The sequence below is a fragment of the Platalea leucorodia genome (assembly GCF_965183815.1).
Source record: "Platalea leucorodia genome assembly, chromosome: 4".
NCBI lineage: Eukaryota > Metazoa > Chordata > Aves > Pelecaniformes > Threskiornithidae > Platalea > Platalea leucorodia.
The window spans coordinates 64,747,834-64,762,844 of NC_138826.1; the positions used below are offsets into that span (position 1 = coordinate 64,747,834).

General features: G+C 44.2%; 1 protein-coding gene across 1 annotated transcript in view; it reads left to right on the forward strand.

Moving 5' to 3' along the window:
- Nucleotides 1-5,430: 5,430 nt before the first annotated feature.
- Nucleotides 5,431-15,011, forward strand: part of TRIM24 (tripartite motif containing 24) — a 66,247-nt gene continuing 56,666 nt past the window's right edge. Inside the window, exon 1 of the mRNA XM_082310402.1 lies at nucleotides 5,431-5,835. Coding sequence (XP_082166528.1) covers nucleotides 5,451-5,835 — 385 coding nt within the window. The 5' untranslated portion in view covers nucleotides 5,431-5,450. The remainder of the gene's footprint in view (nucleotides 5,836-15,011) is intronic.

The following is a 15,011-nucleotide window of genomic DNA, read 5'->3' on the forward strand; positions in this document are numbered from 1 at the left end:
TTGGGGAAACTTTTTCCTAATCTGAATGGAAGCACATTCTGAAACGTACGTATCTTTTGTTAGATGAAATTTTGATTCTCCTTACAGCTAAAGACTCACACTAGGGAAATGAAAAAAGAAGTCATACAGGTCTTCCTTTCCATGTGCATTCACTTACTACCATCACTACTGATGCTGAAAGTGGCTGTTAAAGCAACATTTTTTTTGCTCCCCCACCCTCTCTAAAAAAGAAAAAGAAGTTTAGGAAGTCCCTTTTCAGGAATGAAGTCAGGGCAGAATCTCATCCTGGTGGGTTACAGTCTCCCAGTGGAGCCAGATGACTTGACACACACTGTTCTGTTGGTCCAAATTCTCTTTGGACCTTCCCAGAAACGTACATTAACAGGAGTTTGCAATGCTTCATTTTTTCTAACAACAGCGCTAATGCTAACAAGAACCCAAGTAGGAAACCCTCATCAAAGAAGGAGACAGGGGCAAGGGAAGTGCTTAGGCAGGTAGGGAGCTAAGCACTCAATTATTACCAAATTTCAAATCCACAGGCGCTACAGCTATACCCCCTACCTTGTAATTCCTGAGATTACTGAGATTTATCAACAGAAGCTGTGGCCTCCACTGGATAATTCCCGAGTTTCTTGAAATGAGTCTAATACCCAACAGGGTTACTTGTGCTGCTGCAGAAAGCTATTTCTGGCCTTTTACGTGTCAGAAAAGAAACTGGATGTGATGGATTTGGAGCTGCCCTGTGATAATTTAGGAATACGGTCTGTTGGCCTGATTATTTGGATGAATGTCTGAGTTTAACTCACCAGGGCTTGGCTTGCCACTGCACTCTCAAATTATCGCTGGGCCGGTCTGTACTTGCAACCCTGGGATGCCCCACTTCCATTGAGCTGCACAGCCAGGGAGCACGGGGACTTGGAAGGGGGAAGAGATTCCGTTTTGAACCACAGCATCTTTGCACAGGCAGTCCTAGCATCCTGCTCATCCCTAGGAGAGACGTAGGTCTCCAAGGGCCCATTGGGGATTAGAGATGGGACCTATAACTGTTTGATAAAACAACTGGATAGAGCATTATTAGGGGACATTACCTGGGCTGCGTTCATGCTTAGCCTTGCTAATTCCATGTGTTCGTGGAATTTTCTATGGAAGTGAAGGTTAACCCTAAAAAATACATCTTTGAAGTAAAAGGGTTTGTGAATACCACGCTCATTTTCAGCAGTTTTTATCTAATACCAGGCGTTCAGAATCAGCATGTTGCCTTTCCTCTTAGGCAAGCTCCTTTTCCATGAAAGGGGACTTAACAGGTTGACCCCAGGGTTAATTTACAAAAGCACAGTGACTTCTCTGAACATGAAACTAATGGGAAGTTGTGCAGTGGTGGTGTTATTCCATAGTTTACCGTGAAGGCGTTGGGTGTTGGGTGGAGCACTGGAAATATTACAGGGTGGCTGGCCTACTCCAGGGTGTTGGACCCAGCCTTATCTGTGGTGAGCTTCCAGCTGAGACCAAGCTGGTCAAGTGAATCTCTTCTTGATTGTGAAAGAAAAGTGCCAGTGGTCATTTGCCAGGTGCTGAAGAAATATTTGACTTGGGTAAATAGCATATCTAATAGGACACAAAGAAGGTTTCCAAGAAACCATCCCTCAGTTTGGAAGAAAGGATTTTTGTGTGTGTGTATAAGTTGGGGGAATGAAGTATAGAAAACAGAAAGCTGAAAATCCTAAGAAAATTACCCAAACCAGGTTTCTCTCACTCTCTCCTGGCAGAGAGGACAAGTAGGTGGTTTACTATAGCTTTACGGGTTCTTGGTTGTGGAGTTCAAAAACACAGTCTACAGGCCTAAGCCATATTCTAGATTAATTCCTAATTCAGCCATCATAGCTAGGGAGGCACTATTTTCATTCACTGCTTATTCCAGCTGTTGCGGTATGTAAAGTTCTCCTTCTTCACTGTTGCTGGAAAGGTTAATATATTACATCTTCTTAACTGTGAATTTCTAATGCATTCATCTTGCCCCCAGTGAAAACCGTTTCTATTTTATGGATTTCACTCAACAGCAAAACCAACCATATATTAAGACATCCATTTTCTCAAGAGAAGCCAGACTAGAAAATGCTGTATATTCTGGGGCAGATCCTCCCAGTGACTGCTTCATGTTGCTGGTAGTGGAGTACAGCCAAAGAGCTGCTATATCCACCTCCTGGATGACCACAGTGGCAAAAGCATTTTTTAATGATACAGGCGAGTGCTGAGTCTCCTCGGCCACTTCCTTCACTGTTGCCACATAAAGGATAAAACTAAGCTGTTTGGATCACACTGCAAGCCCCATGGCTTTATTTTGGTCTACGAAAAAACTTGGGAAAGAGACTAGTGTCACATGGCTGTTTTAGGAGGAGGAAACACACATGCCGATGTTTAGGGGTAATCTGGGAAGGGTTGCATTTTGTAAGGCCAAGTGACTGACTACTGGAAAATCTAGAAAAATAAGGAGGAGACAAACTGAACCAGAGACAAAAGGAAGAAATCAGAGCCAGCAAGTGAATTCTGAGTGCAAGGAACTCCTCGCTACGAGCCCTCCAGCGAGAAGTTCTGCTGGGCAGTTGGCAGCCATTTCCTTCTGCAGCTTCTGAATGACAAGTTTCTGAATGACAATCTCTGGAATTTGCTTTTATTGGGATGTCCAGAAGAAGCAGAGGATTTAATAAAACTCACATATTGTGAACAGAAGTAACAAGTAGCACAGCAAGCTCTTAAGCTCTTCTGTGAGCATGGAAGAGGGAAGGAGAGAGGAAGTAATCTCAGCTTCTCGTTGTTTCCTGCAGCTAGTCAACCCGATTTCCATGCTTTCTAAGCTGACTCTTCATCAGCTTTCCACCACCTTCATTCTTTCTCCATTGGTTTGTCTCATCCCAGCGAAACACTGGAGAACCCAACAAGTCGTCTTCTGACAGAAACTGGACAAAACCAGCAGCTGTTTTCTGACTGAAAAGAGTACAGCAGGTATTGCCCCATGGTGGGTTTGTCTACATCGCCTTTCACAAGCAGTCCCAAGCCAGCTCTGCCTGGGGTCCCTGTTGGTAAGATGCAGTGTAGCGGTGGCCCAAAAGCAGTGCACCCAAGTGAGTATAACGGGGTGCGGCATCTTTCATTGGTTGTTTCCACATTTTGTCTGAGCAATGCAGTTACACTTAAAATCATTTTCCTTTACTCTCTTGTCTTCATGTACTGAATGGCTGGTTATCTCAGGATGGTTATTTCTGTTTCTCCCTAATGCTTTTTGCTCCTGTCCTGAGTGCTCGTAATATGATGCCACCACTAACAGGGAGGAGAGCAGGGCTCTACATTCAAATTCAAATTATGCAATGTCAAACATTTATTTTAAATCAGATGATGTTCAGATGCCATGCGACTACAGATTTTACGGCACAGTTTGAGTGAGCCTTGCAAACACCCCAAGCAAACAAACTTTGCAGGAAACATAATCGTATCATTTTACTAATCTCTGGGATACTGGCTTATGGGGATCATCATTTCCATCAAAGTGTCTGCTCAGATTCTTTGCAGGGTGATCTTCATACTGTTAGATAATATCTCTATTTTCCTGTTTTGACACCTATTGGAGAAACAGCTTATACTAGTTACAGGAACCATCTAGTTTGATGATCTTATGACTTGCTATCATCCCTCACAAATATATTATTCACTGACTTCCTGATCATGTTTGCTGTTAAAACTAATCACAGATACTTCAATTATCGCCTGTTCCCTGACAGACCCATTCTAAGGGCATTTTTTATACTTTGTCACCTTACAGAACCTGTACCATCCTCCTTAGCTTTAATTCCTGAACCCGTTTCATCACTAACACTTACGTGCTCTCAGCATGTTAGCTCCCGACAAGGAATTGTTAGAACATCATCGTAGGGTGTTGGACAGCCAAGCCAGTGTGTGTGTGTGTGTGATCAGAGAAAGAGGACGACGGGGCTCTACCCGACCACTTGGTGAGTCTCAGCAAAGGAGAGAGGCAGCTGGACTGGAAGGCAGAAGCTGTGCTTCAGGAAACTGCTTCTGGTGATATTTTTTCCCTACGCATTGGCAGGTCAAGAGTTGAGAAGGTATGGCTTGTCCCCTCTGTTGATATTCTTAAGCGGGGAATGACATTTATCTCTTAACAGTTCCTCATTGTAAAGCCAAATCTACTTCCCGCCCACGCCATGAAACAACCTGTAGTATTGTTCTCCTGTTATCATGGTAAATTATGGATGTGAGACATGCTGCATCATGACAACGCAGTTGTCCTACGCGCTGAAGAAACTCATCTTTTGTCATGTATGACATTCTTATGCTCCTATTTATTATGTGTCCAATGTTAGGGTCTTGAATCCCATGCAAGGAAGCGGGAAGCGCATTGGTCGGTCTGGGATTTTAAGCGCAGACATCTGGAATATTCTGAGGAGCTTGGGTCGGCTTACAATTGACCTGTGACCAACGCGTCTTCATTGTGCTTCACATCTGCACGCGTACTTAAAGCATGTGATTCAATAAAATGTTGAGTCCAAACCAGAATTGTACTCTTCCACTGTACTTTTTTAATTTTACCGATTGCCAGTTAGCTTCGGTCAGGTACCGCCCCTGCGCACAGCAGCTAGACGTGATCCGCCAACCGAACGCGGGCCAAAATTTACAGAGACACCTGCACATGAAGCGGGGGAGAAGGACGACCTCCTGAACGGCCCGTCAAAGGGATGACGGGCTCTCACCCCGCCAGTGCCGGGCTGCCCACAGGCTGCCGGCCGCGGGCCGGGCCTTCTGCCCAGACGAGAGGGCGGCCATTTGGGCAGGGGCTGAGAGCACCATGGGCTCCGGCGGGAGGCCTGTACCGCAGTGGGGGGGGCTGGTGGGGCGCAGGGCCGCGGGAGGTGGCGGGTGTACGCCGGTGGCGGCCCGGCGCCACGGGCAGCGGCGACCCGGCCGCCCCGCAGCAGCCCCGGGGCCGCCGAGGGCCAGGGCCCCGCCAACCGCCCGGGGAGAGGGCGGGGCAGGGGCGGGGCGTCCGGGGGGCGGGGCGTCCGGGGGGCGGGGCCGGCCGGCCTGGTTCCTGTGGGGACGGGGCGGGAGACGCGCTCGCCGCACGTAGGCGCCGGGGGGGCGTGGCCCCGAAGGGGGAGGGGCGCGGCGAGGAGGGGCGGGGCACCGGGGCCGGGACGGCGGGCGGGGCGGGGCGGGCGGCGCGGCGGGGGGAGGGGCGTGGCGCAGCGTGGCGAGGGGCGGGGCGCGGGCGGCCGTTGGCCGTGTCGCGCGGCGGGGCAGGCTCCTCCCGGGGCAGGCACACAAACACCGCGGGCCGCGCGGGCGGGGGTCGGCGCGGCGGCGGCGCGGGCGGGAAGCGGCGGGGGCACCGGGGCCGCCCCGCCTCCCTTCGGCGCTCCGGCGGCGGCCGGCGCAGGACAATGGAAGAGGCGGCAGCGGCGGCGGTGGCAGCGGCGGCGGCGGCGGGGGGGCCCTGCCCGGCGGATCGAACGGGGGCGGCGGCGCTGAGCGGGGAGAACGAGGCCGAGAGCCGGCAGGGCCCGGCGGAGCGCGGCGGGGAGGTGGCCCCGCTCAACCTGTTGGACACTTGCGGCGTGTGCGGGCAGCCCATCCAGAGCCGGCGGCCCAAGCTGCTGCCCTGCCTGCACTCGGTCTGCCTCCGCTGCCTGCCGCAGCCCGACCGCTACCTCATGCTGCCCCCCGCCATCCCCCCCTCGGGCGCCGGCACCCCCAAGGAGTCGCAGCCGCCGGCGCCCCCCTCCTCGCCCGTCTCTTCGCCGGCCTCACCCCGGCACTGCACGCCCGGTAAGTGGCCCTTCGGAGGCCCACCCCTTCCCTTCGCCTGGCCCGCGGCCCCCGGGGCTGGGGGTGCTGCCGCCTCCACCCCGTGCCCCCCGCCCTTTCCCCGGAGGCCTGTGTATCGCGACAGACGTGGGGGAGGCGGGGAGCTGTCGCGACGGGGAACTTGGGAAGCGGCGGGTGCCGTGGGCGGGGTGCAGGTGCCCGGCCGCGGGGCTGCCGGGGGCGCCGACCTGTCAGGGCGGGCTGGGGGCGGCTGCGCTCGCTGCTCGCCAGCGCCAAGGCTGGCGGGGGGATCGTGGCGGGTTTTTTTTCCTAATTTTTATTATTATTTTTTTAAATTTCCCACCTCGGAAGGGAAGGCAGCAGTTTACTTTCGCAGGACCTCTCGGTGTGGATAGAGAGGAGCGGCGGGAGCCCCCCTCCTCCTCCTCCTCCTCCTCCCCGCGCCGGGCCGTGGGTGCGGGGCCGGGCCCGGCCTGGGCAGCTCCCCGCGGCGGGCGGCGGGGCGGCGGGAGGGCTTTGCGCCCAGAAGGGCTTGCTTTTGCCTCTCGCCGGCGGAAAACCTGCGTACGGGGTGATAGGAAGGCAGGAAAACGCAGCGAGGAAAGAGACTTATTCTGAGTGGTGTTTGTAGGCTGGCGGTTTGGAGCTCACCTGGAGGGAAGCCCTGCAGGTGTCGTCCCGCTGCCACGGCCGTCAGCCGGGGAGGGTCCCAGCGCCCGGCCGGTAACCGGCGCGGACAAGCAATAACGCTTGTCCCCGTGATAGGCAGCCGGGATGGATCTGGTAATGCAGTAATGTAAAACTCACTCGTTTAATAGTCGTGCTGAGGGGAGGATGCCGCCAGGAAGTGTCAGTAAGCTCGTGTGCTGACATGGTAGCTTATGTCAATGCTGTAGAAGATGTGCAATAAACTCCTACCATCTGAAAGTACTTTCCTAATGTTTTTCTTTTTTCCTAGCCCTCGTAGGTCTCTTGGGTCACTTAATTTTGTTAAAGGCAACTTCATCTTAGAAAAAGGTGCAAACAAGCATCCTCTAGTGGAAACAGGTGAAGATCCTGCAGAATCTTGAATAGAAAAGAGGAAGTGTGATTGAAATTGAGCTGCTTTGTAGGTATTAGTGGAGGTTGTGCTTATTGGTATGTGTAATGGGAGCTCAAGTGAAAAATTCTACATGAAGAAAAAAGTAGTAACTCCAGATAATGGCCATTCTTCAGCAAATATTGGCCATTGTCCTTTAAATGCATTTAGGAAACCTTTACTGTCCTGCCAGCAGTTCTGACCAGAAAGATGACAACTTGAATATGCAAAATCTTTGCAGCAATTCATAAAAGAACACCCTCTTGAGAGAAAGGAATATTTGGGACAAGTGGAGAGACAGCCTTGCTTCAGAATATCTGAGACAGTCCTGAGTGTGTTATTAACAGGATATGCTGAGCCTCTTCATCTTCATGGATGTCTGTATTAGTGTATTCATTCAGTCTTTAATTTTAGCATGTAATTTATGTAGTAGTCAGACTGCCTAGTCAGAAGTTCCGGAATGGGAAAATCTGTGAGACCCAAAGCCAGTATATTTAAGATTGATTGATCCAGGAGGTGTTATTGCTCATAGGTCTACGAGTAGAACTGTGAAGTTCTGCATGGGAGGAACAGAAAAAGCACAAACCTTGGTGCATGATGAGATGTTTCAAGATGAGATACTTGGGAATGAGAAAGGGGGCAGAGATGCAGCAGCTAGCTCAGGGTTTGCGACATAGGCTGAGAGACAGTATAATCATTATCTTGTGAGTTTTGAGGTCGTGAACAGTATAGCTCAATTCTCAGATGTTCTATTAGCAGAAAATAGAGAAGAAAGAAGTAAAGGTCTGTAGTTGAGTAAGAAATGAGATGCATCATAAGAATGAAAAGGTTAGTGCTAGTCAAACATCTGCTTGAGAGGACAAACGATAGATGAAATAATGAATCATAGCAACAGTAAACCTGTAGCTCTGTTCCCTCCTTTTGATTATGTGAGTTGGTTCTGTATGAATGAATTACACAGCATGTATTCCTCCTCGTTCTACAAATTTACAGACATAATATTTTTTGGTGACATTACTTTTACCCTGTTGACTTGTCTTTCAGGTTATTTTCATACTTCCACACTACCGTTCATTGTCCAGTAGGAAGAAGAAACTTGTATAGATCTCTCGCTCCCCTTGACGCATTCTTTGTGTCTTTTCTTGTCGTGGTTTTGGCCCAGTTAAAATGACAATGGCCATATACCAGCTTGCTAAGGCCCAACTTGATGACGTGCATTGGCTGCTCTCTGTTTTCTAACTGATAAAAAAAAAAAGTTGTAAACTTAAGTTAGGATTGCAAAAAAAAAAAGTGTCAGTGTCTAAAGCTGATTATATTGAGGAAAAATGTTATGGTTGGAGGAGTTCTTAAATTCTCAGAAGATGGAAGGAAGGACAAAACAGTGTAAATCTGTCGCCTCTTCTGGTAGTATGTTGTGCAAAATTTTTATGAGGAGTGACCTGAAGAACTAAACTGAAGAGTATAAGCTTAGAAAATTGGATGGTAAATGCCTCTCATGATGTAAATTATTAAATTACTGTGACTAAACTGAAGAAATAAACAGCAAGGAAGCTATTTGTGCTGGAAGGAATGTGCTAGGTAAGGAACACAATAGAATTACAAACTATGAAAAGCTTCTGAAAGATAAGCAGACAGACTGCTTATGCACATGTGCTGAGCAGTAACATGTTGCACAAAAACAAGCCTGAAGAAAGATTGGTAGAAGGGAGTCTGTTTTGAACAAAGGAGAGGATGTGATTTGAAAAGGGCTTCACTGAGCCAGCCTTGAGATGGAGTGTTATGCTAATATCCAAATTAGTTGAGAAACAGGTAGCTAAAGAGGAACTGAGTTTCAGGCATAATCTGGATATGCTTTTTGTCTTCAGTAAACTGTTTCCAAGCAGAAACAGTCCTTCGCTTTACTAGAATAACATGTGCCTTCAACTTCCAACATATAGACAAGTTTATTTGGGAGAATGTTGGCTCTCTTTCTGTAAAAGATACAAACAACTAGTAAAGGAGTGCTGTGAAAAAATTTTTCAAACTGAAGGATCTAGAGTGAATTAAGAATTCTAGTGTTGCTCACTTGAATACAAGGTTCAGCATGGGTAATGGCAAAGACAAGCGTCAAGACACGCAAAGGGGTTTCCTGTGGTGGACGTTAATCAGTATTCCTCCTGCAAAGGTAGGCTGGTGGCGAGGCCATTGGGTGTGGATATACTCTGTAATCCCACATGCATTCAGTTTTCAAATAAAATAATTTCTACAGAAAAGAAAACTTGGGCTTTCTGATCTCTGTACCGTTCCTGAAATTTAAGGTGTTGCAGAATCAGCTGTGTGTCAGACTTCAATGATCTTTGCACTGGAGAACTCACTGCTTGTTTTCTGAATGTCCAATGGCAACTTATTTGATGTAGGTGATATTTTTATTGTTGCATTGCCAAAAAATGGGTTGCTAGGCACAGAACGTTACAAACTGTGGGGAATGCTGCAAGAGTGGGTCTGTAAATGTGATACTAGCTTTTGAGCAAGTGTCTACAGGCATTGCCACTAAATATCTTGGGTAACTTCATGTGTGTGTGTTTTTTGTTTCTCAAGTGGCCATTCTTTACTATTTGATTGTGCGAGTTATAACTGGTGCATACAAGAAGGCTGTTACTAGAAATCCGCCATTTGCCCAAATTTTGTGCTGGGTGGTGCGTCAACGACTAGTTGAATAGTAGTCTTATGCTTAATGAAAGGGCAGCGTTCGTAATGTGGGGAGTATCTGGACATCACGGTACTCTTGTTGAATTTTTAAATGTGACAGAGGCACCTGAAAACTGCAAAGTTATAGATTGAGATTCTGTTCTTCTTCAAAACTATTTGAGTTGCAAACATCCGTGTTTGTTCTTTATCATCTATCTGTACATGAAGTAGATTGGGAACTGGTGTGGGGAAAAACTTGTGAATGGAAATGCGTAGCAAAGTTCTATGCAGGTGTCATGATTAAATCTTACTAGTGTCAATACCAAAAATAGTAGAGGGAATTTTTTTTGTTTTATCTGTAGACAAACCTACTAGCAAACAAATCTGCATGAAGCTGTTAAAAGCGTGTAATGTTTGGACACTCCTAGTATATGAATTCTTGGGGAGTGTCCAGACCAACAACTTAAATGTGTTCGATACTTGCTGTTAATTAAGGAATAAATACTTCAGAGTTACTAAACAAGGATTTCAGTGGTGTTCATGTTTCATACTTCAGCTTATTAATGCCCAGAAATATTTGCTTACCAATACAATTTGGAGGTCTATAAGGCATGGAATGAGGACCTAACCCTTGATACCCCCGCATATATGTGGATGGCAGCTGTTGTTCTATTATGTCCCACAGTCAGTCCTTCTCCAGATAGCTTTAAACTCTTTCAGACTCTCATCAGATCTTGATATCTGGATTTTGTGATGTCATCACTTCATTTGACCTTGAAAATACAGCTTTTGAAATTAACTTTTCTTATTTCTCTGTATGTAACATGTTCTTTCCCTCTTTCAGTTTGATAATGATTAGGATCCTTATTAGTTAGTTTGAAGGATATAATAGCTTAATTTGAGCTTTCTTATGGTGAAGATCAGTTTTTCTTCCAGGTCTTGGTAGTCTAAGAAGACTTAAGATTTTTTTTTTTTTTTTTTAATCTGCCTGCTACATATGATTATTTCCATTTCATCTTTCATATTGCCACTTGCTTAAAGTGAATTCTCTCCATCTTCGCCATTTACAAAGAGTCCATATTTTGTTTGTGTGGGTATACACTCACACTTGCAAATATGATTGCATCTATGCATCCTTTCACACGTACTATTTTTGCTGTGGTACCATCAAGAACTGAACCTGTAACAAACTTAAGGAGATTTGAGAGTGCTGATATTTGAAAAGAATATATCTTATAGGAATATGTATAGGAAAGATATACTTAGTTTTCATGCTGTTTGAGTTGTGCTTAATTTGAATTGAAAACTCGCAGAGCCCCAGAGATTGCATATATGAAAAGCATTTAGCATTGTTATAGGTGACATATATTACTGTTTTGATAGCCTGTAATGGACAAACCTCTTGGCTAAAAAGTCATGAAACTAGTAAAAACTTAAAATATTAATCAGTAACCTATCTAGAGAAAGTTCTTATTTTTCTAATTATAATGCCCTTCTTTTAGGAAAAGGTAGGCTCTCAAGATATATATGATGGGATATGATACTAATCACTGACTTGTACTAATTGTACAAGTGTAATTTGAAGTGGAGGATATATTTTTAAAAAATTCCTGCATTTTCTTCTACCAGGAATTCCACAAAAGCAGTAGATATACCTATGCAGTCTTTATTAAGGTGGACAACTACATGATGCTGAAAGAAGCTTTAATCATGTTTGCTCCAATATATGATTAATATAAGCATATATTATATTACTTATTATCTTATGTATGTCTACAGAATAGTATTTTGAGGGTAGGTTAGATGCATTTACATTTTTGCTTCTTTCACCAATAGAAAGTGGGAGATTGAAAAGCTGAAGCCATCAGAAACATCAGATGAGTGTTAAAACAACTGCAGTGATGTTCACTTGAATTAGAAGCCTTTTAGAAGTTAGGCTGTAGAAGTTATCAAGATAGCTGAACTGTTGTGTGAAACTTTTTTTTTTTTAAGCGAAGATTTAAATCCTCAGAGGCCAGCCTAGCTCTGTTCCAATACAAAATCAGCTTATAATGTCTCCGGTAAGCAATTAGTACTTTTAAAAATGGAAAGGAATCCTAGATCATAAGGTAACAGGAAAGGAAATATATACTAATGTATTAAAAATTCTCAGATGTGTATCTAGTTGAAAGTATATTGGGTTGTTTTATTGCATATGATAGAGATATCTCTTAAGAAAATGACTTGTCTGAAGAGCAAGGGAAAAATAATGGTGCATGTGTTCATTAAGAGGCAAATGGAGGAAGGAGTGTGCTCTTTGTGGGCTAGCTCGTTCGTTGGAGAAATGTACTGAAGAGCTAGTAGGCCATGCAGCAGGCTTTTCAGTTGGCCTGCTGACTTACGTGAGTACTACAAAGTGTCCGTGTTCACTCAACTTTTCTTAAATTTAACAAACTCTGTGAGGAGGTTTGTTGAAACTCTTGATTCTGAATGTAGTGTTGTTAAAGAAGCTTGTCTTTTGTAGAGGAAAAGCTTTATGCCAGGGTTGTGCAAGTTTGTGTTAAGATGCCGTAGGTGGAATTTCCATGTTATTTAGTGGAATTTCCCAGTAACAGTAAACTTGTGAAGCTGGTATTTTGCCCATTATATCTAATCTAAAAACAAGATAGGGGAAAACCAAAAAGAATTTAAAGTGAATTTTAATGTGACTGTATTTCAGTATGAATAACTGACTGATTATGAAAAATGTTATTTCTGAAATTGGAAATTTAGACTTTTAAAAGATTTTTACAATAAGATTAAATACTTTAATACAGTAGTTTTCACTGACTTCCTAAAAATAATATGCTGGTCAGGCAGGGTTTTTCAGGTGAATATGGCCCTGTAGATTGCATTGTGGACCTATGCAGATTGTCTAGCTGAATTCTGAATAGTAGCAAAATCTCCTACTGGACTTACTATCTCTTATTTAACTTTTCGCTGCTGTAACAGTTTAATGATGCATTCTTTTTTTCTTTGGCTAATTTAAAGGTCACAGAAAAATTGTTTTCATAGAAAAATTCCAGTGATGTTAAAATTTACCTCTGCAATTAGGTAGCTATGGAGTCATTTACTGTTTAAACTATGTACTTGCAGCTCAAACGTGCTTTGAAGACATCACTGACATAGTTGAACTGACTAAATATCTACTTTTTTTTTTCCTAGTGGCCAAAGAGAATATATAAAACCATAAATATTTACTATCAAAGAAAGTATGAAAGTTGTGTGAAGTAACTAAGGAAATTACACCATTCTTAACAAGAAACAGTCTTGTAAAGTCAGGTATGAAACCGAAGGCTGAGATAAAGAAGGTTTCTAATTACTTGATACCGTCTCTCCAGTGCTTCAAGTAAATGCTTATTTGAAGCTTTTATATGGGAGAAAATTGTGTATTACCTTGCATACATTACTAACTTATGACTGAGGACTGGTATTCAACAAGCTTTCTAGTTATTTTTTTAAGTTTAGCAGTGGGCTATGGAAAAAAGGAAGAGAGTACACAAGGCTCAGCTGTTTAAACTGCACTCATGGGTTTTGAGGGCCCTTGTTTCTAAAGTGGATTTGGGTCACGGGCACATCCTCATTTCAAAAAAGAAATCTGCAGCTCCAGTGCTGAACCCTCCATAGGTGGGAGGACATGGACAAGAGAACTGAACCATTTGCTTTTTGACTGTAGAAAGATGCCTGCTTCTGATTAATAAGTAAGTTGCCACAGGCAACTTTTTTAAAGTGGCGAGTTCCTCTTTCTGCTATAGTCCCTCAAGTGGGTATAGTGCAATTTGAATAAAACAAGACTGTAGCTGAAATACCCTTTGAACTAAAATGATTACCTAATTTTAAAAGTGACTGTATATTTTCCCAGTGAGCTGACAGATCAATCTGTGTTGTACACAGTAAAAAAGAAACAGGACTGTTTTTACATAAATGTTGACTTGGAAAAACCCCATGTATTTTCTAGGAGGTCTACTTGAGTTCAGAAACCATGTAATAAACTTAAAAGTCCACTTAATCGGCTTCATTCATTTCTAGGCATCAGCTATAGAGTCACAACATGGTTAAGGATGTGCAGAGTTGAAGTTTGTTGAACTAACACTACAAGCCAGCCCAACAGAAGTTCATGTTACACTTAGGCTGCTGCTGAACTTACTATGTCAGGATACTTGTAACACTGATGATGCTGGTTGGGGAAGGGAACGCTGGCAGTTGTGCAGGGAATGAGTAGGTGGGAAGCATGGTGGAGAGCTGCAGCACTCTGCTGGGGCTGGAGAATAAGACATTTTAAAGTGTCTGAGAATAAGAATAATTTAAATTTTAAATGCAAGGTACAGTACCTTGGTAAAACAGCCCAGCACGAACAGGCCTGTTACTAGAAATGAGTAGTATGCAAGATTGGCCTGAACAGCAAAAGTGTGAGTTGAAATATACTTTTTTTCCAACCTGAACTCTGCTTTAAAATGAGTAAACTACTTGCTAAAGTAATGTAGGAGTGTAAATCACCTGCCTTCCTAGTCAGTTGGTTTAAAAAGAAGTGGAAGTGGTTTTGAATTATCTTTGCCTTTTGGAAAAGTTCTGTGACTTGTAACCATTGTTTCAATAGTTTTCAAGTAAAAGTTAAGATTCACAGCATTCCCTAGCCCAAAGTGATAAATTAGGGTAGTGGGCAACTGATCAGTCAGAAGCTGAGATCAAGACAGTCTATTTAGCAGACAAGCTTTGTTGAATGAATATAGAGCTGTGTAATGACATGTAGTGTCCGATAGCAGGACCTCGGTAATGGCTAAATGCCCTGGGAATGTTGAAATCTTGAAGGTAGCATACTTCAGTGTTAGATTTAGCTCTTTTGAGTGTTTACAGCTTCCCGGTTCCAGTAGTACCTTTGCTTGCTTGAGCAGTTGGTTCTCAGCCCTCAGTAGTTCTGTTCCTTACTTGCTTTAATCTTGTTTGGGGAGTCTTTCACCACGCATTAGCAGCTATTATTGTCAGTTATTTTAGCCTATGAGTTGTTGAGCTTACCAACTACAGACTACTTGGCCTTCAATAGTTCTGTTTTCTCTTACCATTGCTGGTAGGGAGCAGGGACTATAACCTGCTGGCTAGCAAATCTTTCTTTGAAACCTCCAACATAATTTAATTTGATTGTTTGGTTTAATCAAATGTTTAAGGAACTTTATCTCCTTTGAGAAGCTCTACTTAACTTTTCCTCAGTCCCTTCTCTATGCAAGAAACTCAAATGTGGATTCAGAGCTCATGCTTTAAATCTTGCCTGTAAGTATTATCTCAAAATATAGATACACAGAATTCTTTCCTAGGATAAACATAGGTGTATGTTGCCTCCTATAATCTACCTGAATGTGAGTCCAGAGATGCTAGCAGCCGTTTCTTCAAATATTACACTCCAAGCTGTAAAATAGAG